Source organism: Pinus tabuliformis, chromosome X (assembly GCF_031772625.1).
Source record: "Pinus tabuliformis cultivar Carrire ecotype Pingquan chromosome X, CPIR1, whole genome shotgun sequence".
NCBI classification, from domain to species: Eukaryota; Viridiplantae; Streptophyta; class Pinopsida; order Pinales; family Pinaceae; genus Pinus; species Pinus tabuliformis.
The window spans coordinates 58,425,544-58,452,843 of NC_142308.1; the positions used below are offsets into that span (position 1 = coordinate 58,425,544).

At 40.7% G+C, this 27,300-nt stretch overlaps 1 protein-coding gene across 2 annotated transcripts in view; it reads right to left on the reverse strand.

Moving 5' to 3' along the window:
* Nucleotides 1–27,300, reverse strand: part of LOC149138320 (uncharacterized) — a 230,029-nt gene that overhangs the window by 136,074 nt on the left and 66,655 nt on the right. For both annotated transcript variants that reach the window (XM_089448119.1, XM_089448118.1), the window contains exons 3-4: nt 22,545–22,612; nt 14,906–14,967 (exon numbers count right to left, since the gene is read on the reverse strand). In XM_089448119.1, the coding sequence (XP_089304245.1) occupies nt 14,906–14,967; nt 22,545–22,612 (130 nt within the window). The remainder of the gene's footprint in view (nt 1–14,905; nt 14,968–22,544; nt 22,613–27,300) is intronic.

Sequence of the window (27,300 nt, forward strand, 5' to 3'; positions counted from 1 at the left end):
GAACCCAGAAATCGTTTGGAGAAATTCCACCCAGATAAGGAGTTATTAAAATAATTAATATTTTTAATGGGTTCCTAAGTCTAAACTTAGGAAAATAAAAATATTAATGTGTATTAATAAGAATATGGGTGAGAAATTTCTAAGTGACGAGGATCAAGCCTGTTTTGATCTTAGCCATTGATTAGATATTAGATCACGGTCGTTGATTCATCAACAGGAAAAGTATAAGAGGAGGCTTGAGGGTCAGTTGGAGACATACCAAGAGATCAAAGAGTTCAATTTTTCTAGGGCGTGGTTTGCTGAAAAAATCGAGCTAGTGATCTAAGTTGCAGTGAGGGGCAGTTCGGCAGAGGGACTTCAGTCCAAGGCCGAAGAATACATAATAGAGAGGCAGAGCAGCACCAAGAGAGACAGCGCAGCTCTAAAGATGGTGACGCAGAGGCCAGAGAGGCTGACGCAAGTGATGCAGAAGCTAGAGGGGTTGACTGATCCGAATTGGATCCATGAAGAAGAGTTATCAAAAAACCATGACTGTATCAGGTCGGGACAGGCTTCAAAGAATTAAGAGCAGCGATCAAAAACACCTCTAAACAGTGGCAGTTAGCAGCCAGCGTGGAACGACGAGGACCTCGGTCAAAGCGCGCTGACCGAGGCCCATGGAGACTACGTAGGAGGCGAAACTAGCCCCTGGGAAGCCCGGATCAGGAAAAGGAGGCAGTTTTTGATGCGCTAATCGCGCATCGCTAGGCAAAACCCCTCGAGAAGGAGAGGCCCCGAGCGCTCGGTTGCATGGGAGCCGGGAAAACCGTGGGGAAAAGGCTAAAGGCTAAGGCGGGACCCGCGCTCCAAAAAACTGGCAGTATTTATTGGGGGCACCCTTGGGCGGTAAGTAGATTTGGCGAAAACGGAGCGATTCCACTCAGCGTCCGACACATGGCAAGCAGAGGAGAGAGAAAACCGCCACTCATCGCGCGCTAACAATCGAGCAAGTCAACCGTGCGAAACGTGCGAATGGCATCGGATCTGGAGGCCCCAGATCTAACGGCTAAGATCGCACCCGATGGGAAAGCCGAAATCAATAGGGGATTAAGCCACGATCTATAAGAATTTGACGTCAAATTTGACCACCAAGGTGGCAGATGACTCATTCCACGGCGTAACGGAAAAACCGAACCGACGAGCAAGCTGGCGCAGTTGCAGGAGGACAAGTGGCCACTCCCTGTGAGCCTGATGATGACGCCAAAGTAGGGAGCTCCAAGCGAAGCTGCAGCAGGCGATCCAACGAAAGTGGAAGGGGAATCGAACAGCCATGAGCTTGAATGGCTTTAAAGCCATAAACAAACAAAGCAGAGAAGACACCAAAGACGGGGAAGATAGAAGACAAAGAAAACAAAGAAAGACAGTGAAGCAAAAGCAGAAAGAGACAGAGGGTCGAGCTGACCAAACGCAGCATCGAGCACCAAAGAGCTTGAGAGATTCAAGCCATCCCTGAGAGGATCTGTCAAGACTAACCACCACACTTGGCTCCCTCCATTAAAGACCAGAGATGTCAAAGAGCGGGTGAGGAAAAGAGTCTGTGCACTCTAGTGGCTTGGAGAATCCAAGAACCACCCTGCCAAGCAAATTCTGTTTCAGGAGACTCACATTGAGCTCCTTCATTGTAATTCTCTGCTTTAAGACACAATAAAAGAAGGCCACCACTGAGAGCTGGACCGGAGATGTAGCCCTGGAGGATAGGGTGAACTTCTTATTAAATTCTTGTGTTCTTATATTTGCTTACTGTATTTCTCTGTTGTTTTCCATTTCAAGTGTCTATGTATTCGCAATCTGATCGATCCGTTGCCTAAATAACATAGAAACACACCAGCACATGAGTCTGTAATACCTTCATTTAATAAATCTTTAACTGAGATCACTCATAAGGTGATTTTCAGATCAAGTGGTATCAGAGCCTGAGGTTATAAAGGATTGACAAGCTTGTGTTGGTTTAGCTGTGAATGCTCACTAGATCAAAGCTCAAATTAGGAGAAGGAGAGTTGGTGGAAACTAATCCTGAAATTGGTCTATCCTCGGAAGACAATGTCAGAGGAAGGTTCTGTGGAGCCAGACCCTCAATTCATAGAAAGTTTCCTAGCTATAAAGTCCATGGTAGAAGAATTGTATAGGGACTTTAGAAAACATAAGGATGAAGACTCATACGGCTCTAAACAAGATAAAGAAGAAGATGAGTCTCACTTCCATGACCACTCCAAAGGAAAAGGGAAAGAGGAAAGCTTTCTCACACCTCCTAATAGCCCCTTGCATAACAAGAAAGCATCTTTAATCAACCTAGATGTTAAATTTGATTTGCCTATATATGATGTAGAGTTAAATGCAGAAAAGTTGGACAATTGGATTAGACAAATTGATGTTTATTGCAGAGTACAGAACATCGACTCAGACAAGAGCAAGATTCAGCTGGCAAGCCTACGCCTAGGAGGCACTGCCTTGGTTTGGTGGGAAGGCAGAACCCAAGCTGATATGAAAAGACATGGTAAGACTATCTCTGTCTGGAATGAATTTGTTTCTGCAATCAAAAAGCAGTTCTACCCATTGGCCTACATGCAACAAGCCATGATGAGCTGGCAAACTCTTCAGCAGTTGAAAGGGCAAAGTGTGCAAGGGTACACTCAAGAATTTAGAAATAGAGCAATGATTCTAGGAATCTTATTAGACTGACCAGAGACTCTGTTGAAGTACATTGGTAGTCTACACAGCTACATGAGGCATACCATCCTCATGTTTAATCCCACTAGTATAGATGAGGTATCTGTACAAGCTACTCATCTAGAAGCTAGAGGAAAGAATGGAAATCCAGAAGTTGGGGGACCATCCCAACCCACTGCAAGCAAGAGCAAGGAGAAAAGAAAGCGGAAGTGGAAGGCAAGGAAGGCTAACAATGCACAGAAAAACAAAGCTTCATGCACTCACTGTAAAAAGGAGGGGCATGATGATGAGCATTGTTGGATTCTGCATCCAGAGCTGAGACCTAAAAAGTTCGAGGGCAAGAAGAAGAAGACTGCGGCAGCTATTCAGAAAGATTTGGGTTCAGACTCAGGAGATTAAACAACTATTGCAGCCACAGGTATAAAAGGTAAGAATTCTGAAGCATCTACTAGTAATTCTGCTCAATCTGTTATTGATGAAGAGAATGAGAGAAAAAGGCATAAGCTTTTCCATATTCGAGTTGTTTCCAAATATCAAAAGATTGATACTTTGTTTGATAGTGGCTCACAAGTAAATTTAATTTCTGAAGCAATTGTAAAGAAATTGGGATTAGCAAATACACCTCACAAGAAACCATACCCATTAGGATGGTTGAATGATAAAGCACAACTACAAGTGACTAGACAGTGCAAACTCAAGTTTTCTTTTGGGTCAGCATTTGTAGATGAGGTGGAGTTAGACATAATTCTTTTGGATATATGTGGAATTGTTTTAGGAAGTCCTTACTTGTATGATAGAAAGGCTATTTTCTATAGAGCTAAGAACAAGTATCTACTTGTTAAAGATGGAATCAAATACTTTGTAAGAGCTCATAAGCTCAAGAATAATTATACTCTCATAAACTCAGCGCAGATGAAAAGAATGATAAATTCATGCAAACAATTCTTACTGATGGCTGTAAAGGAAAAGAAACCTGATAAAATCAATGTATTTGAGGGTTGTAATGCTAAACAACACGCTGATATAGAAAAGGTTGTTTCAGAGTATGATATCTTGTTTCAAGAACCTAAAGGTCTGCCACCCAAAAGGAAAATAGTACATGATATTATTTTGCAGCAGGATGTTCCATTGCCTAACATTGGAATGTATAGGTTGTTTGCTTTAGAGAATGTTGAAATCAAAAAGCAGTTGCAGGAGTTGCTCGAGAAGGGGTTCATCAGGCCTAGCACATCACCATGTGGGTCACCAATCGTTTTGGTGAGAAAGAAAGATGGCTCGTGGAGAATGTGCATTGACTACCAAGCACTGAATAAGATAACAATCAAAAATCATTATCCCCTTCCTCACATAGATGATCTTTTAGATCAATTGAAGGAAGTTGTTTATTTCACTAAGCTAGACTTGCATAGTGGATACCATCAGGTCAGAGTTGCAGAACAAGATGCATGGAAGACTGCTTTCAAAACAAAGCAAGGATTGTATGAGTGGCTGGTTATGCCTTTTGGCTTAACTAATGCTCCTGCTACTTTCATGAGATTAATGAATGATGTACTCAGAAATTTTCTTGATGATTTAGTTATTGTGTATCTGGATGACATTCTGATTTTTAGTAAAACGTGGGAAGAACATTTAAAGCATGTTAAGCAAACACTAGATGTTTTGAAAAGAGAAAAACTTTATGTTAAACTCTCAAAATGTGAATTTGGCAAAACATCTCTAAATTACTTAGGTCATATAGTAGGGGGTGGTGAATTGAAGATAGATCCCTCTAAAGTGGCAGTCATTGTAAACTGGCCTAAGCCCAAGTCTGCTACAGAAGTGAGAAGCTTCTACGGAGCAGCACAATATTGGAGGAAGTTCATTTCTAACTTTTCCTCAATTGCAGCTCCCTTACATGTTGTAACAGGATTGAACAAGGTGTTTCAATGGGGAGGCAAACATCAGAAAGCCTTCGACACCTTGAAAGAAAAGATTAGTACAGCAGCGGTACTAACACTGCCTGATCTGCAAAGACCATTTGAGATCCAAACAGATGCCAGTGACTATGCCATGGGAGCAGTGTTGACACAGCATAGTAAACCCATATGTTATCATTCTGAGACTTTTAATCCTGCAGTAGTTAACTATCCTACATATGATAAAGAATTGTATGCATTAGTTCAAAGTGTGAAAAAGTGGAAACATTACTTAATGGGCAAAGAGACAGTAATATATACTGATCATCAACCACTTCAATATCTACACTCCCAAACTAAGTTGCAGCAATCAAGACACTACAGATGGATGGGTTTCCTACAACAGATTCATTTAGTCATCAGATATAAAAAGGGCATACATAACAAAGTTGCAGACATGTTATCTAGACCCATTATAAATGCATCTACTATACTTAAGCATAATTTTGTGCTACATGAAAGCTACATTGAACAATATGCTCAAGATATAGACTTTAAAGATGTATATGCAACTTTGAGTCAAGGCAAACGGGTAGAAGAATTGGATTACCATGTGAAGGACCGACTCTTATACCATTGTGGGAAACTCTGCATTCCACAAACTGAGAGAATAAAGATAATTAGGGAAGCACACACTTCTCTGATATCAGGTCACTTTGGGGTAAGTAAAACAGTTGCACAGCTGCAAAGATTTTGTTATTGGCCAAAAATGAATGAGACAGTTTCTAGATATGTAAAAGGGTGTACTATGTGTGCAAAAAGCAAGCCCAACAATAGAAAACTAGGCTTGTAGACTCCATTGCCAGTTCCTTCTCACCCTTGGGAAAGTGTTTCCATGGATTTTGTTGGAGGACTGCCTAAATCTAGAAAAGGTCATTATTATCTATATGTTGTTGTGGATAGGTTCAGCAAAATGTGTATTTTGATACCTTGTAATAAACATATTACAGCTAAACAAACTGCAAAACTGTTCTTTGAACATGTATGGGTTCATTTTGGACTACCCACTTCTATTGTATCTGATCGAGACACCCGATTTGTGGGAAAGTTTTGGTCAAGTCTATGGGAACTGATGGACACCAAACTGAAGAAAAGCACAACTTTTCATCCACAAACTGATGGCCAGACAGAAGTAGTTAACAGGACAGTGGTCTAGTTACTCAGAGGATATTGCAACAAACATCCGAAGCTTTGGGATGAAAATTTGTGTTATGTGCAGCATGCTTACAACAGAGCCAAACATTCTTCTACACAGAGATCTCCTTTTGAGACTTGTTTTGGTTTCACACCAAGGTCTCCTTTGGATTTTGTCTTTGGTAAAGATACCACAGTTGAGGGACACAGTGATGTGGACAAGGCAACTAGGTTCATTGAACAAATCCAGGAGATCCACCAGGCAGTACAGGAACAGCTGGAAAAGAGCCAAGCCAAATATAAGGCTAGGCATGACAAGCATCGGATGGAGCATAGTTTTCAAGTTGGTGACCAGGTCTGGTTGTATATCAGCAAAGACAGGATGCAAGGTGAAGGTAAGAAGCTAAAGCCTATCAGGTATGGACCTTTCAAAATACTTGAGAAGATTGGTGAGAATGCTTTTTGCCTTGATCTACCAGCTTACATGCACATATACTCAGTCATAAATGCAGATTGCTTGAGATTGTTTGAACCCTCACTGATTGAGGATCCTGAAGAGCAAAGTCAGTTGCCTTCTATTGATGACCTGCTACCTGAATATCTTAATGAATTGCAGGAAGACACAGTGCTGGACAGGAAGGTGAGGACGACGTGCAGAGGAGATGTTGAGTACCTCAGAGTAGGGCTCAAAGGTTCAAAGCCGAGCAGTGCAAAGTGGATTGAGATTGGACAAGTGAGAAAACAGTACCCTCACTTAGTCGATGCTTGAAAACCAACTTTTGGTGGTCCAAAAGCTTTTCAGTGGGAAGGTCGTGATCCGAATTGGATCCATGAAGAAGAGTTATCAGAAAACCATCACTATATCAGGTCGGGACAAGCTTCAAAGAATTAAGAGCAGTTATCAAAAACACCTCTAAACAGTGGCAGTTAGCAGCCAGCGTGAAACGACGAGGACATCGGTCAAAGTGCACTGATCGAGGCACATGGAGACTGCGCAGGAGGCGAAACTAGCCCCTGGGAAGCCTGGATCGGGAAAAGGAGGCAGTTTTTGATGCGCTTAGCGCTAATCGCGCATCACTGGGAAAAACCCCTCGAGAAGGAGAGGCCCTGAGCGCTCGGTCGCATGGGAGCTGGGAAAACCGTGGGGAAAATGCTAAAGGCTAAGGCAGGAACTGCGCTCCAAAAAACCGGCGATATTTATTGGGGGCACCCTTGGGCGGTAAGCAAATTTGGCAAAAACGGAGCGATTCCACTCAGCGCCCGACGCATGGCAAGCGGAGGAGAGAGAAAACCACCACTCATCGCGTGCTAACAATCGAACAAGTCAACCGTGCGAAACGTGCGAATGGCGTCGGATTTGGAGGCCCCAGATCTAACGGCTGAGATCGTGCCCAATGGGAAAGCCGGAATCAATAGGGGATTAAGCCACGATCTACAAGAATTTGACGTCCGATTTGACCGCCAAGGTGGCAAATGACTCATTGCACGACGTAACGGAAAAACCGAACCGACGAAGCAAGCTGGCGCAGTTGCAGGAGGACAAGTGGCCACTCCCTGTGACCCTGATGATGACACCGAAGCAGGGAGCTCCAAGCGAAGCTGCAACAGGCGATCTGACGGAAGTGGAAGGGGAATCGAACAGCCATGAGCTCGAATGGATTTAAAGCCATAAACAGACAAAGCAGAAGACACCAAAGACGGGGAAGACAGAAGACAGAGAAAACAAAGAAAGACAGTGAAGCAAAAGCAAAAAGAGACAGAGGGCCGAGCTAACCAAACGCAGCATCGAACACCAGAGAGCTTGAGAGATTCAAGCCATCCCTGAGAGGATCTGTCAGGACTAAACACCACACTGGGCTCCCTCCATTAAAGACCAGAGAGGTCAAAGAGCTGGTGAGGAAAAGAGTCTGTGCACTCTAATGGCTTGGGGAATCCAAGAACCACCCTGCCAAGCAAATTCTGTTTTAGGAGACTCACATTGAGCTCCTTCATTGTAATTCTCTGCTTTCAAACACAATAAAAGAAGGCCACCACTAAGAGCTGGACCGAAGATGTAGCCCTGGAGGATAGGGTGAACTCCTTATTAAATTCTTGTGTTCTTATATTTGCTTACTGTATTTCTCTGTTGTTTTCCATTTCAAGTGTCTGTGTATTCGCAATCTGATCGATCTGTTGCCTAAATAACATAGACACACACCAACATGAGTCTGTAATACCATCATTTAATAAATATTTAACTAAGATCACTCATAGGGTGATTTTTAGATCACTGACGCAAGCCCTTAGAGGTAGCACTGGGGATTTTCTGTGGGGCAGAGAGAGAGCAGTTCAGCATATCGACTTTCTGAGCAGGGAAGGCTCACTAAGAGGGTGACGCAATCCCAGCGCAGAGCTTGGAGCAGAAATCGATGCCCAACACTAGGGACAACATTTTTCATCTGTGGAGTTGATCATCGAGTTGCTACATTTGCCGAAATATCTGTCTCTAGATAGAGGTACTTCTACCAAGGTTATTCTTTGTTGGGTGAGCCGCATTTGGCACCCTAGTTGTATTCAAGAATATGCTTAATAATACAAACCCTCTATATGTTGCACCGGTTTTCCCGATTGGATTTTTCCGAGGACGATTATCCAAAAATAACGGTGACCCTTACATGATTGTCTCAGTTTATTTCAGTTCATGATCTGTATGTATGTGTAGGTTGAAATAGTGTTTTCATCGTTGTTTAAGTAATTAAATAACTTGTTAAATGTAAAGAACAAGTAGGAGATGATAAACCAGTGATTGCAGTAGGATTTCCGATGTGTAGATTCAGAAATTCCCACATTGACTAGATCTCTCCTCAGCTCTTCCTGCTTGAGAGCTACCCACATACTATCCCAGTCTGGCAAAGCTGCCCTGCCCAGGATGCTCTTCACAAAGACTTGCCACTCTTCTAGCACTGAGTTTAGGGCCAGTCTCACCATCTCGGAACCTTGAGGTGTAGACCCCACAACTACTAACTATCTCGGGTCTCCTGAAGCTTCGTGAGGAACGGATCTATGTGCTCCCCCTTCTGCATCTATGTAGATCCCAGTTTCTGCTCTAAGTACATCTTCTGTTGCTCAGAAGATCCTTGATATAACGTTTCCGAGGCATTCCATATCTCCTTAGTAGTCCCTCTACTAGCAATGTGACATACCACGTGATCCTTTACGCCATCAAGGATCATCCTCTTGGCCTTCGCCATTTCTGCCTGGTACTTCTTCAGCGGATTTGGATTTTCAGGCACAGCCACCACGCTGTTGACATAGGTCTTGAGAGAATGCTCATCTCGAAGGAATGACATTCTTGCCTTCCGATGACATAGTTGGATGCCCCAACCAACCTGTTCTGATCTCTCAGTCCACTGGTTGCCATCTCTTCCACGAAAATGTTGAACTTCTCCTCTCTGCTTCTTATTGTTGTTGCTCAGCCAATAAGAAAACAGACTTCTTGGCAGGAATTCTACTGAGGAAAAAATTCTCTCATTGTTCTCCTCCTTATTGATTTTGGGTAGCATCGGATGTGTTCTAGCTCCGAAATTTTGTGGAGGGGCTAGAATATATGAGATCTCCAGAACCCAAAAATCGTTTGGAGAACTTCCACCCGAATGAGGAGTTATTAAAATAATTAATATTTTTAATGGGTTCCTAAGTCTAAACTTAGGAAAATAAAAATATTAATGGGTATTAATAAGAATATGGGTGAGAAACTTCTAAGTGACGAGGATCAACTCTGTTGTAATCTTAGTCGTTGATTAGGGACTTAATCTCGATCGTTGATTCATCAACAAGAAAAGTATAAGAGGAGGCTTGAGGGTCAATTGGAGATACACCAAGAGATCAAAGAGTTCGATTTTTCTGGGGCGTGGTTTGCTGAGAAAGTCGAGCTAAGTGATCTGAGTTGCAATGAGAGGGGCAGTTCGGCAGAGGAACTTCAGTCCAAGGCCAAGGATATATAGTAGAGAGGCAAAGCAGCAGCATGAGAGATAGCGCAGCTCCAGAGAGGGAGATACAAAAGCTAGAGGGGTTGACGCAGACCCTTAGAGGCATCGCTGGGGTTTTTTGTGGGGTAGAGAGAGCTGCAGTTCAGCATATCGACTTTTGAGGAAGGGAGGCTCACTAGGAGGGTGACACAGCTCCTAGAGGAGGTGACGCAGTTCCAATGCAGAGCTTGGAGCAGCCATTGCTGCCCAGCACTGGGAACAACATTGTCATCTGTGGGGTTTGATCATCCAGTTGCTGGAATTGTCAAAATATCTGTCTCCGGATAGAGGTACTTCTGTCGGGTTTATTCTCTGTTGGGTGAGCCGGATTTGGCACCCTGGTTGTATTCAGAAATCTGCTTAATAATAAAAATCCTTTATATGCTACACCAGTTTTCCCAAATTGGGTTTTTCTAGGGACGATTGTCCAAAAATAACGGTGTCCCTTGTGTGATTCTCTGTTTATTTCAGTTCATGATCTGTATATAGGTGTAGTTTGAAATAGTGTTTTCATCGTTGTTTAAATATTTAAATAACTTGTTGAATGTAAATAACAAGTAGGAGATGATAAACGAGTGATTGCAGTAGGATTTTTAATGTGTAGATTTAGAAATTCTCACACTCCTCTCTCTTCTGACGACCGTCAACGCAGTAATCTGCCTGCCAAAAAACTACGTCCCACCAGCTCTTCCTCACGTTGAATCTGCTACATTTCTCCCTCTATCACGGCAAGATTTCAATCTGGAAGCCCTTCCTCTCTATCGACTCACTCAGAGAGACTTTCCTCGAAAATTCAGCCCTCTTAGCCTGGACTGCGCAAACCCTCTAGGATTCTAACTTCTGCCTACTGCAGCTATTCGATCTCCTTCTCTGCTCTATGTTGGGTTCTCTGGCACTATTCTTCTTGCTTCACCTGCACTACTCTGATACCATGTGAAAATTCAAGAATCCCACCCGAATCAACTACTGCAGCAACTAATTAAACTTCTCCTATATGTTAATTACTGAAACAAATTATCTACTAGTTCGTACAACAAATATCGAAGCTAATACAAATGCAGCCTTCACTTAATTATTTAATTTTCCCAAAACAAGAACAGAACAACATAGAAAGATATACACAAGCGACAGTATTTTTTGGACAAATGTCCCCGGAAAAACCCAATGCGGGAAAACTATTGCAGCAGATTCGAGGGTTTTTATTATTATGCAGAAGTATTTGAATACAACTATGGATGCCCTTTTGGCAATCTAGTTACAGAGAAAAATAAACTGGCAGAAAAACTTAGTGAGATTACCTCACTCTACCCAGCAATTCCCGGCTATTTCGACCGCTGAACCAATTGTCCCTGGCTATCTCTGCGTTGGCCCTGCATAGGCCCCGCATCAGCCTCAAAAGGCTCCGCGTCAACTCAACTGGGAAACGTTTGCCCTCTGGAGCAGTTTACAGCCCTCCCGGCTCAGAAATGTCAAGTCCCTCAGCAAACTCAGACTTTTGCGCTGAAGACTGCACAACTTCTGTGTGAGCCCTTTTGGCTCAGCGTCAAGCTCTGCGTGGGCCATTCTAGCCTAGCATCAACCCCTCTTGGGTCTGCGTTGCCTCCTCCTAGTGTCTCTCTGTTGCGTATCCTGGGTCCTGGAGAAGATACTCAAACCCAACTATCCCCGCCCCTCACTGCAATAGCCCACTATCGAAAATCTCCCAGCAGTTGCTCTGCTTCAGAAAATTGATTCTCTGAACTCTTTGTGTCTTCCAAATGACCCTCAAGCTTCCTTTAATAATCTTCTCGTTGACATTCAACGGCCCAGATTAGAAGCTAATCAATGGCTAAGATCATTTTTGCTTGATCCTCATCTTCTTCTAGAAGTTACACCCACAGTTAGATTAATACCCATTAATTATTTTAATTTCCTAAGAATAGACTTAGGGACCCATTAAAAATAATTAATTATTTTAATAAAACTGTCTCCGAGTGGAATTTCCCAAAACGCTTGCTATGTTCTTTGGAATACATGTGCTCAAGCCTCCCTGCAAAATTTGAGACTTAGAGCACATCCGATGCTACCAGAAATCAACACCGCAGACCTGTTACCTGCACATGTCAAAGACCAAGCACTCGGTGTAGCATGTTTTTGTGGTGTCTTATGATCACCCATGCTTAGTATTAGGCCATAAAAATCAACAAGAAAGTAACATGCAAATTAATCTAAATGCAACTATTCTATCATGAAAAATATCATATGATGTTAGTTCTAATGAGAAATGAGCATGCAATGCATCCTACTCTAACACGCATATAATACAATGTCGAGTGTCAAGGAAAGGGGTGATACGACTCAACTTGACCGGTTGCGACCAAAGTCCGTCGTTAAGTTTGGCAATGTAATAGTAATCTTCCCTGACTTTCCTGTGAATCTTGACAAGTATTGGATTTTTATCTACCAAGACCACATCCCCGACCTTGTATTCTCTTTTGAGCTTCCACTTTTTGTTTGCTTTGTGATTTAGTCACTTGAGAATGCGGACTTCTTGTGAAGGGAGAATTGGAGAAGGCTTCTCAATCTCATGTGTCTTGTAGTATGGAATTGGCCCCGACTTGACCACATGAGTAGGATAGGCAGGTTCTCTATAAAGTATGAAGGGGATCCCATCAGATTGTGGAATGGTGACATATGACAAATCCATTTGCAGTTGAACACCAATAGTGGCTCCCCATTTCCTTGATAACATCCCCCAAACATCAGGGATATCTATGACCACAACATCCATAAGCAGTGATATATCGGGGTTCATAGCTAAAGAACATAGTCTTGGTGGAATGTAGCAATTTTCAACAGCATAAGCACACGATTGCAAAAGGAATAAAGTACCTTCTCATTGGAAGCCCACCTTCCAACATGTGTTCTTGCCAAATGGACGAGGAAACATACAACTGATGCAAGTGGCACAGATATGAATCAGTGTATTTAAACCCGGCCGGCTCGGAACCGACTCGGCAGAGTTGGTCCGAGTCGGCCAAAAAAATTTCAACTCGGTGGTTGAACCGGTTCAGCCGGCCGAGTCATTGCATGACTCGACCGGCTCGGTATTAACTCAGTCGGCTCGGCCGAGTCCATATCAACTCGGCCGGGTCAAGGAAAGCGGCCAGTGAACCCCCAAAAACGCAAATTTTTTGATTTTTTTATGTTTTTTCTGAGTGTGGGGGACTCCAAATGGTTTTATTAATTGGTTTGTTGATTGTTGGGGTCCATTCCCCTCTCCTAGTATTGATATGCTATTCATGGTAATGTTAAATTCTTAAAGCAAAAGGATGAAAATGAAGATTAAGGAGAATGTCACTTTTACTTAAATTTTTAACATTACCATGAAATGACTTAGGATGTTTGAGAGTGGTTCTGGCCTCATTGGATTTCATATGGAGAAAGTAGAATTTTAGATTTCATTCAAAATCCAGCAGACTTATCAGTTTTTCAGGATTTCAAGATTGAGGGATTGCAGTGTTTCCATTGAATTTTGTCATGTATTAGGGTATGGAACTCGTATTTAATCAAGAGCACCAATCCCTCTATGTACCTTGATGTTAGTGACATTGGTTGTCGAACTCCTCCGGGATTCGCTCCCAAACCAGGAGCTTCTGAAAATGTCGCTCCTGCTCCCGTTTTCACTCTCGCTCCCAAGTAACACTAAGCCAAATGATGTTGGCAACTCTAGCAGTAGCCAGTAGTACTAGTCACAGACTTTTGTTGTAGAGGCCATTTATAGCCTCCTTGGTTATGTGTTTTTGTTTTGATCTCTATATCATCATCGTGTATGTATTAGACAATGCACTGGGTGCCATTTTGATATAATGGAATATTCATGAGCCTACTTTGATCATATGTTGTCTTCTATCTATATTCTAATGCTGTGGGTTTGGAAACATGAATGAAAATCTTTAAAATTATGTGTTTTTATAGAAAATAAATATTTAATTTATTTTTTACAACGACCGAGTCATTGAAATCGAGCAGGCCGAGTCGATACCGAGTCGAAGTCGGAGTCGGAGTTTTAAAACATTGATATGAATGGCACATCGTCATTGGCTAGTAGTGGTTGTCAGGGACTGCTGGCTGACCCGATGGAAGAAATGATGGGAGAAAAAATTTCTCCAACGGGGTCAGCCACTTTTGGTGCATAACATTAAGCCGAAAGAGCATTGACATTGCATTCTCACCACCAAATATCATCAGGAGTTTGGTTGACTCAACAAATCGTTTTGCCGATCCTACATAATCAAGAGTATACTCCACTTCTTGCTCATATCAAAAAACATACATTACATTGGAAAGAACAGTCACTCATTGCAAGCATGCCTTAAAGAATATAGTGCAGACTTATTACACAATCTGTTAATAAATCAGCTCTTTCAGAACACGCAAAATAACACAAAACATCAGATTAGCATCAGGAATGCAAAAGAGCTTTCCAAATTACAACCCTAAGCAACAACAGGAGACCTATGATGAACAAAAATAGAATTCAGTCATAAAAGGTTTCCCTTGAATTGAGGGAGCTTAGACATATGTGTTCCAATGAATACACGTTATGGTCTTTTGCTAGAAGTCAGTTCGGTGATTAGTGTGGGAAGGCTGTTTATGTCTGACACATCTTTTACAAAATAACTCTACTCTTGGGCATTCATAAATATTAAGCCAAATTTGTCTTATCTTCTCTCATCCAAATCCATGGTGAGATCCTCCTGAAGATGGGCATTGCATAATTAAGCCCAAAACCCTTAAAGACCCAATAAATGTTACACAGTTCTGAGTTTTCCTCTATCATAATTGTTATCACCTGTGAAAATGAATACAATGTATTTTATGCTATTATGGGTAGTTCTGACCTTAATAGGCATGGAAATTTTCATCTAAATTCTATTTTACCGAAAGTTTATTGTGCAGACTCAAAAAGTACTTCAGTATTCTGATTGATAATTACTCATAATCAATATTGTAAGTTTGAACCATCCCAGATGATAATTATATTTATTTTCAGGAAAAGCATTTCATTCACTTGCAACATTGAAAATATCGTACTTTCACGAGTATTATCTGAAGACATACCGAAACAGCAAAAAGAATGATAGACGAAGCCCCCAGATTAGTACAAATAGAGTCAGTATAATCTGAAAGCCAATTTCATAAAACAGCATTGATTAGTAAAATGGAAAAGAATAGTAGCGTTATATGGTAATAATGTAACATGTCCATGGGTAAGAAAAAAACATCAAAGTTGTGATTACCTCAATTAAAACTACAGATTAATACAATAAGCTTTAGTATAAGCAATTAAATTCTAAAATAGAGCAACATGGCCACGGTTACAGCTAGGAAAATGCTCACAAAGCATTCAAATAACCAACTTATAGAATTGAGTGGATCAATATGTCAAACCGGGCTTCTGAGGATAAAACATCAATTTGTATACAGTTCATAGAAGCTGTGTATCTATTTAAATTGACTGAGACTTAAAACAGACTGTACAGTTAAGCTAGGTAAGATCCAGTTAGTGAGAAGCTTTTGCACATATTTCCAAGGATGAATATTATATAACAACAAGAGTAAATAAAAGGAAATGAACATAATGTCATCGATCAAAATATTCTATCAAACTGTCAGCAGAAACCAATGTGGAGGTATACAATATATATTTCTGTAAATGACGTAGGAATTTCTACTATATTCCTTCAAGACAGGTACCTTGTTTTTCCACCAATTTTCTTGGTAAGAAACTAGTCATGGTTGAGATTCGAGAAGTTTGCAAAGATATAGTGGGTCTCTTCTGTCATGTTTTTAAGCTGATCCTTTACACCAGTAGTTGCAACTGAAATGGGGAATCCAACGAGGTGTGTAAAATATAAGTGCAAACCATAACAGTTCACAGAAGAGAATCGCAAGTCATCGCAGATCACAGGACATGTGAGTCAGCATTGTTTGCAGAAGAAATATCTAGGAAGACAACAAAAACTGCAGCGATGGTTTCTTGGCAGCTTGACAGTTATTACCTGTGCAGATTTGCATGGATAGTATGGAATATCAAATGATTCAGCTACCAATGTAAAGTTGATAGTTTTGGAGTAACCGTTATCTTGCAATAACTGAAAGTAATTGTTACTTGTAAGAGAACTATATAGGCTTGGACTCCTCACAGAAGAATATGAGAATCGAGTAAGAGAGATGTTGCTGTCGTTTTGTGAAATAGAGCAGTAAAGATGAAACTAAGGGCTGCATTTACAACCCAAAAACTGTTGCTTTTTGTTGAATGCTATTACATACTGTGATCTATTTGTCATATTTTGATGTTTGTGCTATCATCCAATATGTAAATTGATTAGATAAGTATTTGATCTGTAATGGATCATAAAAGGTAAGGAAAAAAACGTTGAGGAGGAAAAATACACCATGTGGGCTTAAACACCTAGCCCTAGCCAAGAAACAAGCACTCAACAAACAGATTTCTTGGAACAAGAAGAAGGGCGGGGAAGAAAAAAGGGAGGCCAATCTTGTTCCACTGAAGGAAGAGACAACAAGAGAGTTCACAGCATTGCTGTAGGACAGTCAAGATATCTATATGCAGTCACAGTGGCCTCATGCACTGTGAATCTGATGCAGAGAGCACTGTAAAACCTATTATTCGTTGTTTCAGGATGTTTCAGAGTGGCTCCAACCAATGTTGCATGACTCGTACTCGGCAAATACTCAGCTGGCATATCACTCACTGACACGGGAAGACTCTGCAAATAGCAAAAGGCTAAAATATATCTCTTTTTTTCATAAAAGAAAAATTAATTGCATTTCCAACACATACAAGTTATAAAACCATTGTTTACGTAAGAATTCATAACATCATCTCATAAAATATGATTAGATAACATAACACAATTGATATTTGTATTCAAAAAATTTAAAAGAAAAATGAAAAATGATTTCATAAACAAAATCACATATGGTACCAACTTACAAGTGCTTCATTAGTCATAACATTATTAGAAAAACAAAAATAGACAATGTCTCCATGTGCAATGTCATGTCTTATGCATCAGCATGAGGACACCTAGAATAAGCCCTCAAGGAGCTAGCGCCAACATCAGTGAGTTTAAAGTTGAAACAACAATTGTGAGGCAGGTGGGTTTTGAGTTTCCATTTGAGAAAATGGCAGACCAGAGGGATCCTGTGTCTCTTCATCAAGCATGTTGCTGCACAAACTAGCAGGCCTTGTGAATAGGCAAAAGTTAGATGGCACAACAGCACTTGGGACAGAGGCCCGCTGTCAACACATCTTGTAATATTCCCCATTTTAATTTTTCATTTAATTGGATTAACGGAGTTTATTGGGGAAGTGTTAAGCCTAGCACACTTTTGTAATCTAGGTATTGGAGACATTTTAGGTACATGGGACTTAGGAGAAATCGAAAATTCCAACCTTAGTGGAATGTGGGGGCCACCCCTCATGGAATACGCACCCCTTGGAGGAAAAGTCAATTGTGTGGGAAGGGGGTCAAAATAGTTGGCTAAGGGACCCACAAGGAAAGGGAGGTAACAATTATAAATAGGGGGTTGAAGGCAACATAGAGCACTTTTGATAATTTGTCATTTTACACATTGTTGCTCACGCTGTTCAGTTGAGTCACAAGTGTTGTTTAGCACTAGAGGTTTCCAAGGGGAAATCTCACCCTCTTCTTCGATGGACCATGAGTGCCACCCTAGGGAGGCAAATTCTACTCATCTTTGGTAGCTGGGAGGATACCACACAGTAGCACGAGTTTTTGGCATCAATGGGATGCAGAAAAGGGAGCTACGCAGGGCTTGGAGAGGTATTGTGCCAGAGGGAAGAGATTTGTTGTTGCTGGGCTATTTCCTCACACAAATACTTGCCGGTGCCTTTCTCAGCAGAACAAATTGGTGTGGCTGGGCCTGCGTCATTTTCCCCAGGACTGCAAAGGAAGTTGTGGAGCTGTTTGTGGGGAGGCCCGGTGAGAGGGATTGAGGCGCTGGGATTGTTTGGGATTTGAATGGGAGAGGAATTGGAGGAGATTTCCTAGCCTTTGAGGAGAAGAAAATGCTCCAACTATCACAAATGACATTTTCCAGTAGCAAAGGAGGAACAAACATTTTGGGGTCAATTTTGGAGTGTCAAAACTAGGACAAACCCTTTTTGGGTTTTGTTGGGTTTATTGAGGAGAGGCCAAGATTCATTTAGCAGAATTTTCTGAGCAGTCTAGAGGGCTCAAACAGAGGTTTCTTTCCATTCAACAGTGCAGATTTCAAGGGCAGCGTAGAGCATAGAGGAGAAGTCACTTCCCATCATCCCAGCAGCTTGTTTTCTCATCTGGGATTTGTCTAGCTTGCCTTTGGTAAGGCCAAGTGGACTTGTTCTTACCTATTGTACTCCTACCAATAAAATGGCTCAACATCTTTGGGGATAAATTATTAATGAGCTGATATTTTGCAATGTTTTAATTTTTGGTTGCATGTAAGAAATTTATGGCAGTTATTACTTAATACTTCCATTAGGAATACTACACATCCTAAGTCCCCTTCTTGGATTTTCACCAACAGGAGGAGTCCCAGTATTCCTCACTTGTGATATATGCGTATCTATGAAAGGTTTGAAGTGAGGCAAGGAGGCTCATTCAATGGAAAGGTTCAATGAAAATGCAAGCTTTGAGAGAAGCGGGGAAGACTTTCCAAGAAAATCCCCTTGAAAGGAAAACTGCACGAGAGCTAGGGTTGAGATATTCAGTGATATATTGAATTCGTCCAAGGTCAAAGTAGTCAAAGAAAAGGCTATGAAAGATATACTTCAATAATTACTAAAGAACAAGCCTTGAAGAAATCCCTAAGTTGAAGGATTAGCAACTAGGTTTCCCTCTTGATGCGATGGCTAGGGCATCAAATTTTGTGGAGAATCCACCGTGAGAATTGCCTCAAATATGGAGGAGAGCAAGAGGAAACACCAACGCAGAAGTTTGTCCAAATAGTTTAGCAAAAGCTCCTCTCCAATGCAATTTGCACCAAGCCCTAGGGAGGCCTCCTTATCCTTGAGGGGATGAATTTAAGAAGAGAAAAGAAGGAAATTTTATGGCTTAAATCCAAATTTGACCACCAAGGGACTTGACTAGTGCCTAGACCATTGGGAGTATGGAGTCATGGGTGCTAATGATTGGCTAACTTGACATTCAAGGAGGCTAAAAGAGGAAGCCCTAGTTACCTCTTTCAACAAATACCTTCTCTAATATTAGCTAATTGAACTTCATGGATTAAATCCAATCATTATCCATTAGGAATATTCTTTCTACATCATCAAATGAGTAACACATGCAAAGCTTCCCAAGACAATGAATTTTGAAATATATTCAACCAAGAAAAGTGTTAATTCTTTCATGAAAACTAATCCCATGCATTAGACATTAATTGCAAGATAATTTCAGCATAAAGAAGCACTTACAAGACAATGTAGAGTATATCCAACCATCAACAATACATTTAGAAGCTCCAAAAAGATAGCAATATATCCATACATCAAAGTACAACATTACATATGTAATTATATAGAAAGAACAATATCATCATCAATGCAGCGAAACACAAAGGAAAAATAGAAGAAAAGCATTTACACATACAGATACCAAGATTGGTCAGAGACTAGGGCAAAACCCACTACGAGGAAAACCCTTTCAAATTCTTCTTCTTAATAGATTGTCATTGAATGATCCAGCGAAAGAGAGTACAATGATCCATTCCTTTATCCACAAGAGTATCCAGCAAAAATAACTAAACCATATCCAGTAGATGAACCCAGCAATGCTCATAATCAAAACCCTAATTCAAAAGCCTGTGGTCAACTGCCGAACTTTGTGATCAACTAAAGAGATTTGCAGTCAACTGTAAAAGTCAAACCCTAGTTTCCAACTTCACGTTGAGAGTGTACGTGCGTGCAGCTGAAAGCCTCCAACTGCACTCATGAGCTTGTGTGCCTACGGTTGCAGCCGAAATTTTCCTAAAGGATGTCTACAGTTGGAAACCAAAACCCCAAACACACATGCGAGCTTCAGACCCTACAATCTTTTGTATGAACCAATCTCCGAAACCCAGCCTCAGACCTGTGCGAGCCAAACCCAAAGAAAGAAAAATGATTATGATGATGATCAAATGAAGGTCACTTGACTTGTATTTATAGACATATGAGGGTGTCCAATTTCTCTTTTGGGTCGACCTAGCCTTTTGTGCCCATGTGGAATTCAATTCAAAAGTACACTTTCCCTTGTCCAAATTAAGTGCTTCAAAAGTCAAAATTGATCCTCTCGAAAAGAGGAATCTAGTCCCATGATTGGAATTTGTCACTGAGCTGCCAAATTAACATACCTCCCGGAAGTCCTCCGGAATCTGGCACACGCACTGCTAACCCTGAAACTCGTACTAGTTGGACTGACAAGTCTGCTTCAGCCTTCTGCTACTAGAAATCACGGCCTCCTTTCCTGCAACTGGAAAACTAGAAACCCTCTTAGAAATAAACTTGAAATTCCGCTTGTGTGCTTTTCTCTTCCTACCCTACGTAGATCTGCAACTACAAACCCTTGTTGCAAATATTGGCACCCAGATCTACTCTACGGAATCACTGATCTGCTCACTAGAACCTCTTCCCGACAAATCCACTTCCTACTGTGACTGCTTCTAGGACAAATCGAGCTTTTCCTTCACCCTAGACAGGAAATCGATTTTCCTACGCCAGCGATTCGCGTTGTCTGGCTTGCCTACGCATATCTGGAAATAGAGCTTCGAAGTTCAGATCTCCCTCTGAAACTGCACGATTTATTCTTCTTTTCACCTATTAACCTCTGATCTAATCAACAATGCTCTAATACCATGTGAAAATTCCTTGAACCGCAACAATTGAGTATTATTCTCCTAACTTAACAATTTATTTGTCTTCTGTCAAATTATTAATGGTAAATAACAAATAAACCACACTGCAATTCTTCACCAGATAAAATATGTCGCAAAAATAAAATTGGAGCTGAGAAATAGATGCATACTCACACAAAATAATGACATCGTTATTTTTGGACAAAAGTCCCTAGGAAAACCCTGAAGGGAAAACCAGTGCAGCAGATGAGGGTTTTATTATTATGCAGCAAATAAAGAGAATTACCACTGTTGGCCTTCCTTGCTCAACTCCGGCAATTTTTCTCAACTGGGAAATTTAGTGGGAATTTTTTTTCCCTCACAACAACTCCCCTGGCCCCTCTCCAAGAAACTCACACTTCACAGCTAATTCGCACAGCGGGACTGGAAATATGCACTACCTACTCAAATGAGTTCGATCTGCCTCCAGAACTCTTGTTGATGAGTTGTCCTTTCTGTCTCTGCCTCCGGAAACAATTTGCTAGGCCTTCCGCCACTTGATCCAGGTACTAACAACTGAATCGATCCCTCTCTCGGCAACTCACACTGGAAAACTGGGCAACTTGCACTACAGAATTCGACATCCCTATTGGATAATTCGGCCTTCCTTTTCCTCCTCCGAAAACTGGAAAACCTCCTGAGAATTTCTCTTGAAATTCTCCCTGCTGCAAACTCCTGCTACTCTCCTTCCCTTGCTCAAACTATGCCCTCACTAAAAACTGTAAACTGGGTAGCTTGATCTCCCTTGCTCACAATGATCACACTGATACTATCTCCAAGTCCTTTGACCTACTCTTATAATCTCTTGTTGGAATATCAACAGCAACGATTTAATCTCTATCAACAGCTAACATCAATTAAACTTCATCAATAGAAGCCTCTAGAGCAATTTCGAACATCCTTAATTAATTAACTTTAATTTACCATTGTTCTTAAGTTAGACTTAGGAAATATTTTAATTATGGCAAATTAATTTAATTAAGGTGTTTCCCAAGCTTATCTCACGAAACCTTTTCTAGGTTTTGGAGATCTAGTGTTCCTTAGTCTCTTAACATTATTTGAGACTAGAACATTTGTTTGATGCTACCATATCCATCAAAACCTAACATTAGCTGCTTGTTCTACAACCTTTATTGTTTAAATAAGGGGAAACTATGCCAAATTTTTAATCTCTTTCACTTCCCTTATCATAACTAATCATAAATTTGATTTAGTGTTTTCCTTGCATTTTAGGTAGGTTTATCTTGCTCTTATGTAACTTTATTGCAGAAATAAAGGAAGTTTATAACAAATTTATGATCTTTTCAATTTATTTTATCAACTACATTCATAAATTTGGTATTGATGTTGCTTCTTTTCTGACACTTACACTGTGAATTTCTAAGTTATATGATGCAAAAAAAACATGTTCTTGCAGATTTGAGGATATACCTACCCCAAAGAAGTACATAATTGAACCCTTAAATCACCTGGGATTCCGGCCGAGGATGGAAAAGGTCCAACCCAAAGCAAGAGGGATTGAGGAAGGTAATATTGGTGCTTTTTTTAGATTTATGTAGACACCTTTGATTTCTTGCAGAAAAGGTATTTCCTAGTGATAGCATTCACTATCATCTTATCTAAGAATTTTGAAACAAATGTGTAAAGGAAAAAAATAGTTCAACCACACACAAAGTCACAAATCTAAAAGCCATGAATAAGAGTTAGATATGATTAATTTCATAATAGAAAAAAGGAATCAAACAAAAAAATACAACAAATTTTTGAAGACTTCCCAAGGATTAGGAATGAATAGTACCTGTCTAAAGTGCCATGTCCCTTTCAATATTGCAGTCAATAAAGCCAATATGATGAAGTTTGTGCCTCCTACATAGTAAAGCATAGTATTTTGAGAGTAAGTCACTATACAATATGAAAAGCAAACATAATATTTATTCTTCTTAATTTCAATTAGAACATATTTTCAAATAACTAATATACTAAACATTTTTATTCATATAAGACTCTACGAAGAATGTTGCACAAGTTTCAAGTATCCTAGAAACGACATAAGAAAAACAAATACCATATTCATTCCGGTTTAGGATTCTAATGAAAAACACATCAAGTGTAGCAACTTTTGCAACACACCCAAATCCACCATATGGAATTTGTTACAAGATTAGTACCTATGTTACCAAAAACAACTAATGCAAAGTGAAACTAGAAACGGGTTCGATATGGGAAATGGAAATTCACATTTTTTGCTAGGAGAAACATTATAAGGTATTTCATTGAATCCATGAAGGAATACTTACTCTAATTTCACTCGCACATCGATGACCTAGTCACCTATGTAGGAAGTGGAGATGATATAATTAAAATTTAACACTAGATAATTGAATAAATTTATGTTAAGTATTATAACTTTAAAATAAAGTATTAAATCTCAGTTTACAGTGACCTAAGAAAGCAAATTAATACCCACTTGACAAAATAATGGAGTCCTAATTCCATATTGCTTTTCTTTGTCATTTCCCCATTTTTATTTTCCTCTATAGTATAGCTAGGGTGGATTTCCAGGGCACGGGATGGCTAGGTCATGGGAGCAGGTTTATGTCATCAAGGGTTCCGGGGGAGTTTTGAGGAGTTTTTATGAGGTCTGTGTTAGTTTTTGTAGCATCGGAAGGTGTTTTAGTCTCGACAATTGTCAGAGAGGCTAAGAAACACTAGGACTCCAAAAACCAGGGAATATTTCGGGAAAATCCACCTAGAAATGCCTTAATTAAGTTAATTTATCAGTGATTAAATTATTTCTAAGTCTAACTTAGGAAAAATGATTAATTAACAGGAATTAATTGAGGAAGGTGAGTGTGAAAATTTCTAAACAAAAATTCTATTAGTGCAACAACTGATTTATTTCACGTACTTATTATTCCCAATAAGTTATTTATGAAATCTCTTCAGTAAATATTAAAATAAATTCTACTTCAGATATCACATCATTATACAGAAATAAACATATGCACAAGAATCAATCACATCAACACAGTTATTTTTGGACAATTGTCCCCAGAAAAACCCAATGTGGGAAAACCGGTGCAGCAGAGGAGGGATTTTATTGATCTTCAGCAGCGATCGCTTTTACAGAAAAATTTACATAGACAATTGGAGAAAACACCTGAGACTTTTCTCCGAGACTTTCTGACCAATGTTGCACGAAGCGGAAGCGGGAGCGCGGAAGCGTCATTTTCCAAAAATCTAGGAAGCGAAACGTCCGCGGAAGCGTCTGCTATATATATATATATTTTTTTTATATTTTTTTGCATTTATACTCAAAACAAACATCCCAAATACCAAATTAATTGTAGAAGACATGAAAACATGCATATTTTTGCATAAATCAAGATAGATATGGCATCCATGATTCCATTGTAGTTACTAGTATGTACAACAATCATCTATATTCTAGCTATTACAAACATACATCAAATTTTTAAGCATATTATAAAACATAAAACATAGAGCATATTATGATTTATCTAGCAAGTGAGCAACTGTCAACATTTGTCATGTCCAAAATTCAAATAATAATGTTTACAAAATATGTCACTTGGTCACCGCCAAGCCAAAAAGGTTCAAAATTCAAATTCACAAGTCTACAAGTCTAATGAGTAATCTATGACAAAAAGTAGTAGATTGTGAATATATCTACTAATCTCTCCTCCTTCCACCACGAATAGAACGTGATGGCGGGCCTCCACGTGGTGGCAATGAAGAAGATGGTCCCTGTGTAAGTCGTGGCACTGAAACTGATGAAGAAGAACCCCCTGCTGTTGGTGTTGAACCATGGAACCTAGGAACCAAGGGACCAGATGGGGGTGGGGGTGGTGGCATATCAACACGGCCATCATCATCCTAGAATCGCTCAAAAAATTCATGCAAAAAAAAAAAAAACACTAGTTAACAAAAAAATTAAAAACATGAATTAGAGAAATGCTTTATAAGGGAAAATTGGAAAATTCATACCACAATGGACATACCTGGATAAGAGCATCCTCTAATTGCTCTAGTCGCAACACTCCATCCTCCAAATTGGGCTCCTCTGGATTCTTGTCCCAAATCAACAAGTCTTTATTAGACTTTGCATCTTCACAGTAATGGGACAACAATCGCAAGTTGTAATGAACATAAACCAAGCTCCTCCTCCTTCTCCTAGCTCCTCCTTCTTCACTCCTCCAAGCTCTCCTCTCTTCTCCTCTCCTTTCCTCTCTTCTCTTCTCCTCTCCTCTCTTCTCCTCTCCAACTCTCATAAACTCAAAGTGAGAAAATGAGGAATGAATGGGAGCTTTATGCTTTTCATTCCTCACCCTAAACTCACCCTAACCCACCCCCTCATTGCTAAGTTAAGTTAACTTTAAAAAAAAATTAAAAAAAATGAAGTGTCTTTCCTTAGCCCGCGCGGTTTTTTCGAAAGCGCTCCGAAGCGCTCGTGAAGCGTACGCTTCCGGGCCCGAAGCGTGGCGCTTCCGGAGGCCCGAAGCGCCATCCGAAGCGCGCTTCGGGGCCCACGCTTCTCAAAAACCAGGAAGCGCATAAAAAATTAGGAATCGCGCTTCGGAAAAGTTGGAATCGCGCTTCCTTGGGCACTTCTGGAACGCTTCCGTACGGGACGCGATTCCGGCCTAGGATCCGGGGGGGGGGCGCTTCCTGCAACACTGTTTCTGACACCCTGGAGAGTTTCCTTTCTCTACTGTGTCAGCCCTACGTCGCTCTGTGCAGCTCTGGTCCCTCTCTGTGTCATCCCTGCGTCTCACTGATCTGCGTCTCCCTCTGCGTTGTCTCTCAGAGTCCCTGTGTCACTCTTCTGAGCTCCCCAGAGTGCTGCTAATCCCCCTCTTCCTCCACCCTGCAACTCTCCCTCTAAAATCAATCTCCTTCTCTTTGAGAATCGATTTTCCTTGAGATACTGAGTATCTGCTGGTCTATCTCCAAATGACCCTCAAGTCTTCTCTTATACTTTTCTTGTTGATAAATCAATCCTCGAGATTGAGTCCCTAATCAACGACTAAGATTAAAAATAGACTTGATCCTCGTCTCTTAGAAGCTTCTCATCCTTATCTTTATTAATATCCATTAATATTTTTATTTTCCTAAGTTTAGACTTAGGAACCCATTAAAAATATTAATTATTTTAATAACTCCTCATCCGGATGGAATTTCTCAAAACGATTTCTGGGTCTTGGAGATCTCATGTGCTTTAGCCTCTCCACCAATTTTCATGGCTAGAGCACATCCGATGCTACCATAAATAACACTCCCTCTTAGCGAGGAAAGTGCTCTAGTAATGTTCCACCACTGAACATCACACTGATCCTTTCGCACCGATACTTGTGTTGATGCTTGGCATGCTGCCCAACATCCACTGCACTGTTGCTTCCTGTACTGCTGCCCATGGCTTTGTCACTGCCACTACTACATCTGTACTACAACTCCCTCTCAACATGTTGCCCATGCTGCCCATAGCACTACCACTACTAACTACTGCACTGCAACTTCTGATACTTATCAATTTCTGTTGTTGAAATGGATTCTTTACCATCCCCATCTTCTCCATGAAATAAACGAACTTTGTTCTTCCTAGGGCCTTGGTGACAATGTCCGCCACCTATTCTCTTGTAGGAGTGTAGCTCAACTGTACAACTCCTCTTTGGACACAGTCTCTGACAAAGTGACACCTGATATCAATGTGCTTTGACCGATCATGAAACACTAGATTCTCAGAGAGCTTGATGCAACTCTGATTATCACACATGATCCTGGTCGCATCCATCCTTCTATTGAATAGGTTCACAAGCAACTTTCTGAGCCATATGGCTTCGCACGAAGTTGTGCTCGCGGCCATATATTCTGCTTCACCTAAGCTCAGAGCTACGAATTTCTGTTTCCTACCGCACTAGGAAGTCATCCCTGATCCAATGTTGAAACAGTGCCCAGTGGTACTTTTCCAATCTACTAAACTTCCAGCCCAATCCGCATCAGTGAACCCACTCAGCCTGATGTCATTGCCTCTAATGTACAATACTCCATGCTCGACTGTTCTTTGTATATACCTGAGAACATGTTTGGCTGCTGCCCAATGCGCCCTCTTAGGTTCTACCATGAACTGACTGAGGGTGTTGACAACGTAACAAATGTCTGGCCTGGTATTGACCAGATACATCAGGGATCCTATGAGCTGCCTGTACAAGGTGGGATCAACATCTTTGTCTTTTGATGCATCAATCTTCTTCCAGTTGGTGATCATTGGAGTAGCCATAGGCCTATAGTCTTGCATCCTGAATCTCTTCAGGATTTCTGTAGCATATCTCCCTTGTCCAAGGAAGATCTCACCCTTCTGCTGCCAAACTTCCAACCCCAGGAAATAGTGCATCTGTCCCAAATCCTTCATGTCGAATTCTGTGGCTAGATTCTTCTTGCAGTCCTTGATGAGCCTGGATGATCCTGTCAGGAAGAGATCATCCACATATAATACTAAGACTAGAGGCTCATTCTCTACAACCAGATAGTAGAGA